Source organism: Myotis daubentonii, chromosome 2 (assembly GCF_963259705.1).
Source record: "Myotis daubentonii chromosome 2, mMyoDau2.1, whole genome shotgun sequence".
In the NCBI taxonomy this organism is placed as follows: domain Eukaryota; kingdom Metazoa; phylum Chordata; class Mammalia; order Chiroptera; family Vespertilionidae; genus Myotis; species Myotis daubentonii.
In genome coordinates, this window is record NC_081841.1 from 15,569,303 (window position 1) to 15,583,197 (window position 13,895).

Here is a 13,895-nt window from a genome sequence, read left to right on the forward strand (position 1 = left end):
TTGTGATGTGGGAAATTATTTAACATTTGTTTCAATAACTTTAGAGGATACCGAAAGGGAATATGACTATGAAGAGCTACTGACCAGCACCCAGAATGGCTGTCTCAGTTACTCATTCCTGCAGTATGTCCTCTATGCCACAAAAAAAAAAAGGAAGGAAAGAAAAAGAGAAGGAAAGAAAAGAAGTACCAAAGATAAAGACAGTGACTTATAAAATAAAGCCAAACTATGTTTCTCTTTGTTGTCTACCCAGAAATGTTGAGAGAATCAAGAGCTCACAGTGTACTCATGATCTAGACATGCCAACTTGTCTTTATAAGTTTACTGATCCAGTGGACCTACCCACAGTTTATATATATATACTGATTTCAGAGAGAGGAAGGGAGAGGGAGAGAGAGATTGAAACATCAATGATGAGAGAGAATCATTGATCGGCTGCCCCCTGCACTCTCCCATCTGGGGATTGAGCCCCAAACCCAGGCATGTGACCCTGACCAGAATCAAACCCGGGGGACCCTTTAGTCCACAGGCCAATGCCCTATCCACTGAGCCAAACTGGATAGGGGGACTTACCCACAACTTTAATCTTGATGCTGGCATGTGCTTCCCCAGCTTCATTTTTCAGGTTTATGTTGTAAACACCAGAATCATCTCTCTCAGCGACGTCAATAACCAGCGTGCTGCTGTCAGGGTAAGATTCCGCCCTTATCCGGCCACTGCCCTCCATGATGGCCTACGGAGGAAAGAAATAGAATGTGGCATGACCTATACACCAACACGGACTACACTGGAGTGCCGTATAACCCAAGCTGGACAAGGTACTAATGCCTAAAACACACATTCTTAGTTTAATCTTCCATCAACACTAAGGACAAAGGTATCATCCCACTTTGCAAATGAGAAAACTGTGGCCCATGGCCACATGGCTAAGAAACGGTAGAATTGGGATTTGACTTCAAAGCCCACCAACCATTAATTCACCAAAGAAAAAGTTGGAGGACTAAAAATATGAGTACAGAGTGTTATTCTAGGAGACAAGTCTCTGCATATAAAATCAGAAATAGTTAAATTCATTTCAAGAACTAAATAATGATTTTTTTCATCTTTCAGAGGTCTTGATATTTTAAAAATATTGAAAAGGTTTGAAGGTCACAATGCCAATTTTTCATAAAGTTAATTGAGTATTGATTTTTCCCTTCCAAGAGGACACAAGAGAATGGACATCTCATTCCCAAAGTGAAGTTGAGCAGCCTATAATGTTTTTCTTTTTTTCCTTCTCCTCCTCCTTCTTTTCCACTTTTTTCTTTCCATTTTTCTTAAACCATAACTTTAAAGGAGCATTACACTTTTTTCACTAATAAAATATATTTATTATTGTTCTGACCAAAGTGCAGTAATCTTTAAATCTTCTTAAACAAATAACTATGAAATAATATTCAAGAAAATAAAATACAAATGGGAAGTTTAACAATTAGATTTCTTATACTTTACACTAAACCTTATATTTAGTCTAGAAAACAAACAAAAAAAGCCCCAAACCACTTCACCATAAATCTAGTTTGCTGAGAGATATTAGAAAAGGCTGTTGGATTTTGTCAAATGTTTTTGCCAAATGTTTTTGAGATGATCATACTTTTTCTCCTTAGTTTATTAAAATGGTAAATTATATTAATTGATTTTCAAGTGTTAAACAACCTTTGCATTCTTGGGATAAACTCTACTTTGTCATAATGTAGCATTCCTTTTCTATATCTTTGGATTCAATTTGCTAAATTTCATGTAGAACTTTTTCATCTATGTTCATGAGTGATATTGGTCTCTAGTTTTGTCTTCTTATAATGTTGTTGTTTTTTCTGATTTTGCTATAAGAGTAATACTGGCCTTCAAGAGTGAATTGAGAAATACTATTCTCTCTTCTCCAGTTTTCTGGAAGAGTTTGTGCAGAATTGGTATTATTTCTTTATTAAGTGTTTGGTAGAACTCTCAATAAAGCCATCTAGACTTGGGATTTTCTTTGTGACAAACTACAAATTCAATTTCTTTTATAGATAGAAGGCTTTTCAGTACTGATTTAGCAGCATTTCACAAATTCTGGTGTGTTCATAAATATTTTCTAATTTTATTTATGATTACTTCTTTAATTTATGAGTTCTTCAGAAAAATGTTCCTTGATTTCCAAATATTTGGAAAATTTCCAGATATCTTTCTGTTATTCTTTCTAATTAATTCCATTGTAGTCAGAGAATATACCTTGCATAACTTAAATCCTTTAACATTACTGAGACTTTTTTATGGTTTATCTTGGTAAATTTCCTATGTGCTTATTAACATAATGCCCATTCTGCTTTTTCAATGGAGTGTCCTATCAATGTCGATTAGTTCAAGATGGTTGATAGTATTCTTTGAATCTTCTGTATACTTAATGATTGCCTGTCTTCTTGTTCTATGAACTATTGAGAGAAGAATATTGAAATCTCTAATTTATATATTTCTCTTTGCAATTTTATATCTTGCTTCACCCCCCCCCCCCCCATTTGTCCCATCTGTTGTTCATGCTTCTTTCCTGCCTTTCTTTTGAATTAATAAATGTTTTGGTGATTGCATTTTATGTCCTTTGTTGGCTTATTAGCTATAAATCATTTTTTATTTTAGTAGGTCTTTTAGGGTTTATAGAATACATCCTTAACTTTTCATGGTCTACCTTTACATAATGTTATAATAGTTCATGTATAGCAAAGAAAAGAAACTTACAACAGCATACTTCCATTTTATTTCTACTGATCCTTACTTCAATTTCTCCCCACTTGACCTTATGTTTTTATTGTCATAAATTCTACTTATACCTATGATTATAAGCCACACAGTGCATTGTTATTATTTTTCAGTCAATTATCTTTTTAAGAGATTTAAATATTTTAAAACCTCTTATGGGTTTATCTATTAAATGTAGTTACCATTCCTGATGCTCTTTGTTCCTTTGTGAAAATGTTTCATCTGATAACCTTTTCCTTCTAACTTAAGGACTTCTTTTAGCATTTCTTATAGTTCAGGTTTACTGCTGATGATTTTTTTCAGATTTTACATATCTGAAAATCATTTTATTTTGTTTTCATTTCTAAAAAGTATTTCTGTTGAGTATAGAATTCTAGGTTGACAGTCTTTTTCTTTAAAGATGTTGCCCACTGTATTCTCACTTGCCTTGCTTCCAGAGAAATCTGAAGTAATCCTTGCCTATGTTCCTGTGTATTAAATGTGACTTTTTTCTCTTTCTACTTTTAAGGTTTTTTCCTACTCACAAGCTTAGAGCAATTTAATTATGATGAGTCTTGGAGTCATTTTCTTAATGCTCCTTGTGCTTGGTTTTTATTGAGCTTCTTGTATCTGCATTTATAATTTTTGCCAAATTTAGAAACATTTTGACTACTATTTCTTTAAATAGTTTTCTGACCCCTCTTTCAAGACTCCAATTGAAGTTGTTCCATGGCTCAATGATACTTTTTTTTCCTCTAGAAAATAGAAAAGGAGGAAATACTCACCAACTCTTTGATGATGATGATAATGATGATGATGAAGAAGAAGAAATTAGTTTTAGGTTTACTCCAAAATTGAACAGATAGTCCAGATAGTTCTCATATAACCCATCCCTACATATGCACAACCTTTCCCACTATTAACACCCCATGTCAGAGCCGCACATTTGTTACAGTAACACATTATTATCACTTAAAGTCCATAATTTACATTCGGGTTCACTCTTGGTATTGTACATTCCTGGGTTTTGACAAATCTATAATGATACGTATCCAAAACTATAGAATAATATGGAGTAGTTTTGCTGCCCATACGACATCCTATATAATAAAAGCCTAATATGCTAAGTATCCGGTCATCTGGTTGGCCATTCAACACATCAAAGTGTAATATGCTAATGATATGCTAAAGCCATTCAACTGCTCACTAGGACGTGCATTGACCACCAGGGGGCAGATGCTCTCACCGGTAGGTTAGCTTGCTGCTAGTGTCCAGCTGATGGGGACTGAGCGAGATGAGCCAGACATTCCCTGGAGCCCTCCCACGGCCCCTCCCTGGCTGACCAACCTCCTGCATCCTTCCTTGGCCCTGATCCTGTACCAGTGGGGTCCCTCAGGCTGGCCTGTGCCCTCTCACCATCTGGGCTGAGGGGACCTTCCCCCCCCCCTAAGTGCACAAATTTCGTGCACCAGGCATCTAGTTTTATATAGGAATCCATAGGGTCACATATGAGCTGATACTAGTCTACCACTACAACCTTATTATTCTCTTCCTCACTCTACCCCAGTCACACTGGCTTTCTTTTTATTCTTCCAACACATCAAGTTCATTCTCTCCTTTTATCCTTTGCACTTGCATTGACTTCACCTGAAAATCTTTCTTCTTTGATCTTCACATAATGGGTTCCTTGTTGTCATTCAAAGAGGCTTTTGTCATTCACAACACAGTCACTTGTTAATTATATCAGCCTATTTTTGTTTAATTTTCATAGCACTTATCACTATGCAAAATAATTTTATCCATCTATTTATTTAAATAATTCATTGCCTCTTTCTCCTCCATCCCATTCCCTGATATTCATTAGGATGAAATATATAATCTTGTTCACTGCACATAAAAGCATGCCAGGTCACATAGAAGGTAGTCATATATATGAAAGGTAAATGAATGATTATTACATTTGTCTGAGAATCACTGATCTTTCTTTATCAAAAGAATTACACTGTTGCCATACCCCTGTACATTTATTTGCTTCTTCTTTCATCTAACTAGTGGAGGTCAGGAAGTGGGGTGGGCAGTGTGTGTGTGTGTGTGTGTGTGTGTGTGTGTGTGTGTGTGTGTAGAACAAACCTTATCTGCTCGGCTCCAAATAACTTTAGGAGGAGGTTCTCCACTGATGGGAATCTCAAGACGAAGCTTGTTGCCTGCAATTACTGTTACTGTGTTGTCAGCATCAAGACCATCCAGGTTGATTTTAGGAGGATCTGGAATATTAAACATGGCCTTTGTTATCAGACAGTCATGCCCATGTGAATATCTGGGCTAGTACTTGGCTAGTTTTAAACATTGGTAGTAATCAATATTTCGTCTGTCCAAAAAGAATCTAAGAGGAGTCAGTGTAAAGGAGGCACCTTTCAAAACTACTTCATAGTAAGATTTCTTAAGAATCAACCATATGGTAGTGATTAATAACAGTTCGTGTATTTTTTTTTAAACATCACATAGTTTTGAATATTTTACAATTCCAAGGTATGCAGCAACAAATATAAAAGAACAGGACGTTGCAAAGGTTACTTTTATCTACTCACCAATAACATGAACTTTGGCAGACAAAGTATCAGGGTAGTCATCTGGTGTGAACACATAATCCCCTTCATCCTCAATGAGAGCATTGTCTATCACTAATTTGTGGATTCTAAGGAAACGAGAAAACCACATTTCTAAGACTTTGCAAAGATTTAGATTGTATATGACCCAAACTGAGGAGACACCGGCTTTTATCTGATTAACTTGTTTAGTGCAGCTTAGAGAGAGAATAATGTGAAGTCTTAATTTTCCTATGTATTGGTCCATATTTAATATCTATTTTAGACTATATGGAGTTATCTCTACAAATACAACTTACTTATTAAGCAAGAATCTCTTATTCTTTTTTTAATCTCATAGCATTAAAATGGCTAAAAGAAAATATCTCACTGATACCATACTTTGAGATTCAAGAAATTATTAAGAATAACCTTGACTTTGGCTTTATATACCAAACCTAAGAGTAATACTTCTTAACTTTATTGAGGTCATGAGCCAGTGAAAATCTGATGGCCACTACGGATCTTCTTGCTGGAGAAAAAAGTTTATTTTTGTACACACAGGATTTGCTAACAATTTCAGAGGATTTATGAGGGCCCTTAAAGTTCATTAACGATATTGTTAGGATCCATGGATCCAAGTTTGAGAACCCGTGCCTTAGATTATTTTTGCTAGGTTCTAGGATATTATTCCCCTCCCCTCCAAAAAAAATTGTGGAAAGGTCTCGTGACACTTATTGGTTAGGGACAGTTAATCCAATTTGACCAGTTCCTCAACTAGAATTCAGTATCATTCCTCTAACCTCATGTTTAGATAGAAAGAATCAGTCAGTGGGTTTTGAATAGGCAAAGCACCATATTGTGAGGTGCAGACCCAGGATTACAGGTAGGACATGATGTATAACAGAGAAATCATATGCTCCTGCTATTCGGCAGCAATGAATCAGAAATAGATTCTTTCCCTTGGACGGCTCTTCAAACATTCTTGCCAATGTGTAATTTAGGAAGGGGAGAAAGTAAAGATGGGGACCAGCCTTCACTTCAGGGTTGCCTAGCTTGCTTACCTTCCTTTGTGTACAACCTTTACGCGGTCACTCTCCTGAACAGGTAGCCCATTTTTAGTCCATTTTCCTGTAATGTTTTCAGAGACTTCACACTTCAAGCAGATTTCTTTTCCAAGTTTTGCAGTCTGATCAGCCAGAGGTGTTAATATCTTCAGAGGCTTCACTACAAAAATAATAGACAATTATCAGTGCCAAACCCAATCCAGACAGGCAAACATGGTGTCATTTCACAACGGTATGGCCAGTTTTGTTATTAAGGATTGCTTTGAAAATGAGAATTTGTTCCAATGCAATTAATATATTAAGGGGGCAATTGTAGCATAACACAAATCTCATGTTTGATTGCATACAATTTCATTCATGACAAAGATTAGGTGAATTTAAAAAACTGCACCCAGCTGAGCTGAGCCAGGTAGGACTGTACAAAACACCCCCCCACACACACACACACATACCCACACACACATCTACCAGCTGCCTCAGTTCACCCGTGTGATGTGAGCCACATCCATGCACAACTGAGATTACCACTATCCAACAGCTCACAAGCTGCAACACTTGACACCACTTCCATAAGTATACGTCAGTTCCTTTTTAAGGTAAAGTGCCATATACATTGTTCTATTAACCACTTAACATGTGTAAAACTGCTAATATTTTTGTTAGGTTCTTATTGGGTTTTTGTAAAATCTGTTGTCGACAAAAATTTTGAGTGTTATGCCCATAACCCCATTCCCTCCCCCTAGTCCTTTGGTTTTTATTTCATGACTTTGGATAGCACAGTGATTTTCAGAAATGCATATGTTGCATTGTAACAGAACTGACTGTACCTGCTCTAAATGGATACAAATATCAGATCTGCCTATGGTTAAAAAACCTTTTTTGATATTAAACTAAAATGGCCACCACTCCAGGAAACATACGAGTGTATTGAAATTACTTTTGAATAATTTGGTGATCATATGAATCGCAACTGGACCAAGAAAGCAGTAAGGAAGTAGGATTTCTGCTCTGTGTGTATTATCAATCTTCTTGCGAGATCTGCTATTTTAATTTTCATAGATAACTGAAAGGGACAGACTGCCACTGAGAACTAATAGTGGGCATTTGGGGGAAGTACATTAATTCTCTCATGCCTCTGAAGCATATGAGCAAATTAGGTCTTCAGTGTTCTCAACTGAGGCCTATTAGTTGAGTAACTCATCTCAAATGTAATTGCAGAATGTTGAATGTTTATTTAATGAACAGATAGCACGTTCGCCTATGGATTAATCAGACAGGATCAAGAGTTGATACCATGTCTAACTATTTATCATCTGTTATGTGATTTGGAGATGAAAATATTTCTTAACCACGGGTAACTTCTCTGGCAGGTGGTCTTTATCCTTCCCTCTCAATATGGGTGCTCTACTGTGAACTTGAATAGTTGGTTCTTTTCTCAGAGACCCCGGTTGATAGGACATAGACACACAGCTAGAATGGAATTTAATTTTACATATTTAAAATTGCCACAGGTAGAAAGCAAATAGATGGAAACTTTTCTAAAATGGAATTAACAAATGCAACACCACTGGTAAGCCAACAAGGAAGACATCCAAGGAAGTCTTACTTACAGCCAACGCTAAGTTTAGCGGATGATTGTCCTCCTGTTGTCATTGCAGAATATTCTGCACTATCAGCCTTGGTTGCTCCTTCTATGATCAAAGTGTGTTTTTTGCCCTCAATTTTAACTTTGTATCTTGATTTTGGACCAGGGATGATCTCTTCACCATTCTTAAACCTGGGTTAAAATAGATTAAAATTTTTTATAAATGACCCTTCAAGAGATGGGCCTTATTGACCTTGTTTTCCCCATATCCCAGTGTTTTGTAGAATATCTGTCAGGACGCCAGACATTCAAGAACGATTTAATGAATTAAAGAATGTATAAATCAATCTATCAATAAATTATTATTATGACAAATGTCTGAAAAACTACATGAAAAGAACATAAGCTCCCTCCTTCCATTCAAGATCAAAGAGATGAATATGCTAAGAGCAGATATTACCCATGTTTGGGCCTTTGATGTACACTAGTGAGAATAATGGCTTAATACAGTTGATGATTCTAGATTAGAATGAACAATCGACTCTGTGCCAATTACTACAGATGGAAATTACTATTCCCAAATTACTGGCCATGTAATTTACTATTCCCAACAAAGCATTTTAATTTAGGATTAAATTAAATATTTCCATCTGGCTGGTCCGAGTGCAGTGGTGTCTTACAACTAAATATTTCCATCTGACCAAAAAAAAAAAAAAGGTTTTATTTTTTTAAAGTAATTGGTGATTCTTAGTCTAAAATATTTTTCTGAGGTGCCATAAAAATAAAATGCTTAGGAATAAATTTTTTTAAAGTATATATTCCATGTAAGTTGCCAGCATGGTATAGTGAGAGGAAGCATGGTACAGAAGTGAAGAGCATCTACTATCTTTGGGGTTGAACAGACCTGGCAACCTTGAACCTACTTCCCTACATCCTTACCAATACAGCTTTTCATATTTTTTTCAATTCCATAAGTAAAAAACAAAACAGTATCTTAGTACAGTTACCATTTACACTAACACGAATGAGAATGGAATTCTTTTCATATCTGTAAAAACAATTTCCTATTGTCCAAACTATGAAGGTACTTTTTTGTATGTCTATTAAAAATGAACAGATCTCATTAAAGATATTTACCATTTTACATTTGCATCATCTTCAGACACTTCACATTCTAATTCTACTCTCTCCCCACAGTAAGCATTTGTATCTTCCAGCTGCTTGGTCACCATAATTGGAGGCTCTAGTGTGAAAATAAAAGAGAATCAGAATCATTAAATGTTCCAAACCTGCCTCACAACCCCAAACTTATTCACCGATGAAAAACCAGAAGAAAGTATCATACCACAGAGCTATGGTTAGTTTGATGGTGATAGATGGTAGGTGGGGTCTTTATGACTTTTCTTAGCAAAATAAATAGCTGACAACCCTGAGTAAATTTTCCCAGAACTCATCAAATCAAATAAATTATTGTTCTAGAGAACAGACAAAATGTATCAAACATCATTTTACTGTGGGGGAGGGAGAGGATGGAAATAAGATTCCAGGTGATAGACATTTCTGATGAAGGAGATCCTTTAAGACTAAAATTCTTCGATTCTGGCTCTAGATGGGTGATAGAGATTGCAGAATTGTCTTGAGCAGGGGTCTCACAAAAATAAAAATAAGTGGTGGCTGGCTTCACTGACACCCTCTGGCTCTTTTCGCAATGTCTTAGGAAATGATACTCTTTAGAGCTCTCAGTGCCAACCCCTGATGCCCCTTTAGTTATGAAGCTGGGTTCAAGAGAAATCTATTTTTTTTAATCAGCTGAGCATGCGAGATGAGGATTATTCTGTAGACTTCATTGGGTTTCAGAAGGTACAACTAGAATAATTATGTTGTAAAGTACTGCTCGCTTGAGTCAAAACCTATGGGCATTTGTCCTCTGCAGTTTTTTCTCTCTGTGGCTTTTCTAGTCTTCAATGAAACTGAAGATTAGTTAGGACATACATTAACTGCCAGGGTAGAGTAGCTTCAATACAGAGCCAATCGAGCGTCCAAATGAAACCATCTCTAGAGATGCTACTTAGTCCTGTTGTGGAGCTCAAGACCTCACCTCGTCACTTTGACTTTAATTATTGCCCCTGAGAGACAGCCATGGCTCTTGATGACTACAGTAAGAGATTTCACGTTACCTCTCACAAAGAGCTCCGTGGAACATTTCTCATCGCCAGCCGTCACATAATACTCCGAATCATCTGTGAGCCCGCAGTTATTGATAAACATAATTCTTTCACATCCTTTATGTTCAAAGATGTATCTATTTTAAATAGGAGGAAGATAAACAGAGTCTATAAACCTGATTTTATGCTTTTCTTTCTTGCCAGAAAATTTGGCTTATAATTTGGTAATGTTTGAAAGACAGGGATATCATTTTGATCTGCCATTTATGAAGCATATCTTACATAGTTGAATGAACAGCAAACATGAAACCATTTTTTATCTTCATAATGCATAATATGCATATTTATATACTAATATTTAATTTCAGTCATTTTCTTCTATATAAGGTTTTTATTTCAAATATAAGTCAGTGCTCATATATTTTCTATTTAATATTTTTAACCCATTTTTGGGAAACAGGGTTGTCTGAGGTTGTCAGAGAGATTGTCAACTCTATACATTTTTTTAAATGACCAATCTATCTACTTTGTAGAGGGACAGAGCCTTGATCTTATTCACTGATTCATTGATTCCACTCCTTGCCTAGTCCAGTGACACAGACTTTTGGGGCAAATAAATGATTACACAATTTAAGCAATAATATGAACTTAATCATTAATATAGACAGTAATTCTATAGAATGTGATAATCTCTTAAATGAGCTTAAGAACTAGTGTTATCAGATCACAGTTACCATCTATTAAGAAAGAACTTGGGTATTTGGAAACAAAAAAAACCTAAAAGCCAAGAAGACTGCCCAATTTCATTATCTATGATTTGGATTATGGATGAGTGTAGTAGGGCATTAAAACAGACTACAGAAAAACATTTTATTTGGGAAATTCTCAAATTGAAGACTTTGAGGATAAAACACTAAACATTTTCTAGACTAAGGTAACCAAGTAAAATCATGTTTTTGATGAATTCAGGCCACCTTCAAGAGGTTTTTATCATCACAGTCACTCTGTAGGCATGACCACATTAAGAAATCAGAAGCCATCTAATTGTTCTACAGAAGTGACAAATTTTTAGGATTAAAGTCTTTTATAGACATGCATGTGAATCCTATTAACTTAAAAAATATATTGGAGTTGAAAATCTCTCGGGCTGACAAGGATCTCTGTAAATCAGTTTCATAATAGACCAGCGATACCATCAGACATCAGGGATTAGTCTGTCTTCTTCATCTGGGCAAGGGCCAAGCAATAATAAAACACAGGCTTTGGATGCTACTCTGGAAAAACAAAACTTATGTACTTATAAATTGGGACACCCAGCTGATATATCAAATATGTATTTCAAAATTTTTCAAACTTTTATTTTAAAAAATTGAGAGAAGTTTGGTAACACCCTGATATAATCACATATAACTTATAGTGACAAAAACCATAATTGGGAGTCATCTGAAATAGTTTGCATAGAATTAAATCTAAAACAAGGTTTAATTCATACAGTGCTGTAATTTTAATGGTTCCAAAATACATGAAAAGTTTTTATTCTCCCTCTATATAATTTTGCTTTGTAAAGGTTAAGTAAAAAGTGCTGTTATTCATAGAAAATTAAGTCAAACTACTGTTTGATTGATATAGTTATCACTGATTATTGGTAAAGTTCACTTACTTTGTACTGGGTCGAATTTCTTGACCATTTTTATACCATTTCACCTCCAACTTTGGATCTGCCAATTCCACAACAAACCTTACCCTGCCTCCTTTATCAACCTGATATGCAGGATCAAGAATTTTTGCAAACGCTAGTAGAGAGAAGAAGCAAAACTATGTTAATATGCATATATGTATGTTATGAATTTAAATAGTCAATATATGTATGAGAACCCAAAACAAAATGAAAAATTAAGACTCAGAGAAGAAAAAAATTATAAACCTAACAAATTACCCTTTATATTTTAGAATTCTGGGCTTACTTACATACAATAAAATGGTTTATAAAGTTTAAAGAGAATCCACATGTTTTTGGAAGAAACATAAGAAAGGAATTACTGAGGAGGCTTTAAAAATGATTGTCCCAATCCTTCAGGGGATGTATGATATAAAGCACCCAATTGAATTTGAAGAATATGCTTATCCTCCTAGTATACTAGCAATTACTGTCAGGATTATTGGTATTACCTTTGTATGTCTTCTATGTCACAGATAGTTTTTTTAAAATCTAGAATCTGTGAGATAAATTTAATGACTCATAAGACTAAATTGAATGCCTTTGACTAATTGAAATAGGCTTATCAGATATTTTTGTACTGCGGATACTTGCCCAAATAGGGGCACATTAAAAACTCCTCTTCCATATGTAGTTAGGAACTCAGGGTTTCAACAAAATTTAAATAACATAGAACATAGTGGTCCTTTAAAATATTGTCTTTGAAAGGTCCTAAACAAAGGTAGTTAACCTTTTTAAAAGTTCATATGTTTTATGATTTTAAAGATAATAATTCTCATTTAAACAGTTTGTGAAATACCTTTAAGTGTGCAATGCCTCACGAAGTTTCATGCTTGCATTTCCATCATTCCAACTTTATTATACTACTTCTCAAACATGCTCATGTCCTCATATTTTAGCAAGATAAAATACATATTAGCTTTAAAAAAAGTTATCTATCGCATACCTCGAGACATCAATTCAGAGTTAAGTGACAAGTACAAGGAAGGCCGGTGTGTCAGACACCTCTCAGAAATAAAACTTCAGGAGTCCGAGAGAGTGAATTCTGAGAATGGCCGAGTTGGTAAACAAAACAGAAACAAACCACTTCTATATTTCTGTGGGGCCATTTCTCAACCAATTTACACGGAGAAATAAAGGGCAGATTTTAAAAAGGAGGTGGTGAGATTCTTTAAATTCCATTTGAACATTAACAAACAATAAACAAAAATTGGATTGATATGTTAACCTGCTGTGTCATAAACCATAACTGATGATGACCAAGTATAGGAAACTATGAAGAGCTAATGATCAATTTAAAACATATTTCTTTCTTTTCTTTTCTTTTCTTTTTGTTTTTAGTTTAAATGTCGACGTCTTACAGTATTTTTTAAAGGGTATTTAGAAACCACACGAACGGCATCCACTTTAGGTCACCAGGGAGCAGCATCGCTATTTCACAAAACACGATGCTAACCTTACTGGCTGTAAGAAGTGAATTTACAAGAATCTGATGGTAAAACAGACATCGAATCTCCTCTGCCTAAACAAGAGTGAAGGATTAGAGAGTGGGGGAGATGTGGAGGCTGGAGGAAGGGGCGGCTGAAAGATTATCAGTGACATTGGGAATATTTAATACTCTATTACAGCGGTGCTCAACCTGTGGGACCCCTTTGGGGGTCAAACGACCCTTTCACAGGGGTCGCCTAAGACCATCGGAAAACACATATATAATTACATATTGTTTTTGTGATTAATCACTATGCTTTTATTATACTGAATTTGTAACAATGAAAATACATCCTGCATATCAGATATTTACATTATGATTCATAACAGTAGCAAAATTACAGTTATGAAGTAGCAACGAAAATAATTTTATGGTTGGGGGTCACCACAACATGAGAAACTGTATTAAAGGGTCGCGGCATTAGGAAGGTTGAGAACCACTGCTCTATTATATGCAGTACGTGGCAGTATTTTAATGTAATCCTTCTGTTAACCTTACACCTTCAGTAGCTTATCGACTACCTAGTAGTCAGTGCT

General features: G+C 35.4%; 1 protein-coding gene across 11 annotated transcripts in view; it reads right to left on the reverse strand.

The window, feature by feature from the left end:
- Positions 1–13,895, reverse strand: part of MYBPC1 (myosin binding protein C1) — a 91,688-nt gene that overhangs the window by 27,796 nt on the left and 49,997 nt on the right. For all 11 annotated transcript variants that reach the window (XM_059681861.1, XM_059681852.1, XM_059681856.1 and 8 more), the window contains 8 exons: positions 11,814–11,946; positions 10,166–10,290; positions 9,126–9,231; positions 8,014–8,180; positions 6,401–6,563; positions 5,340–5,446; positions 4,882–5,015; positions 574–733 (listed from right to left, as the gene is read on the reverse strand). In XM_059681861.1, the coding sequence (XP_059537844.1) occupies positions 574–733; positions 4,882–5,015; positions 5,340–5,446; positions 6,401–6,563; positions 8,014–8,180; positions 9,126–9,231; positions 10,166–10,290; positions 11,814–11,946 (1,095 nt within the window). The remainder of the gene's footprint in view (positions 1–573; positions 734–4,881; positions 5,016–5,339; positions 5,447–6,400; positions 6,564–8,013; positions 8,181–9,125; positions 9,232–10,165; positions 10,291–11,813; positions 11,947–13,895) is intronic.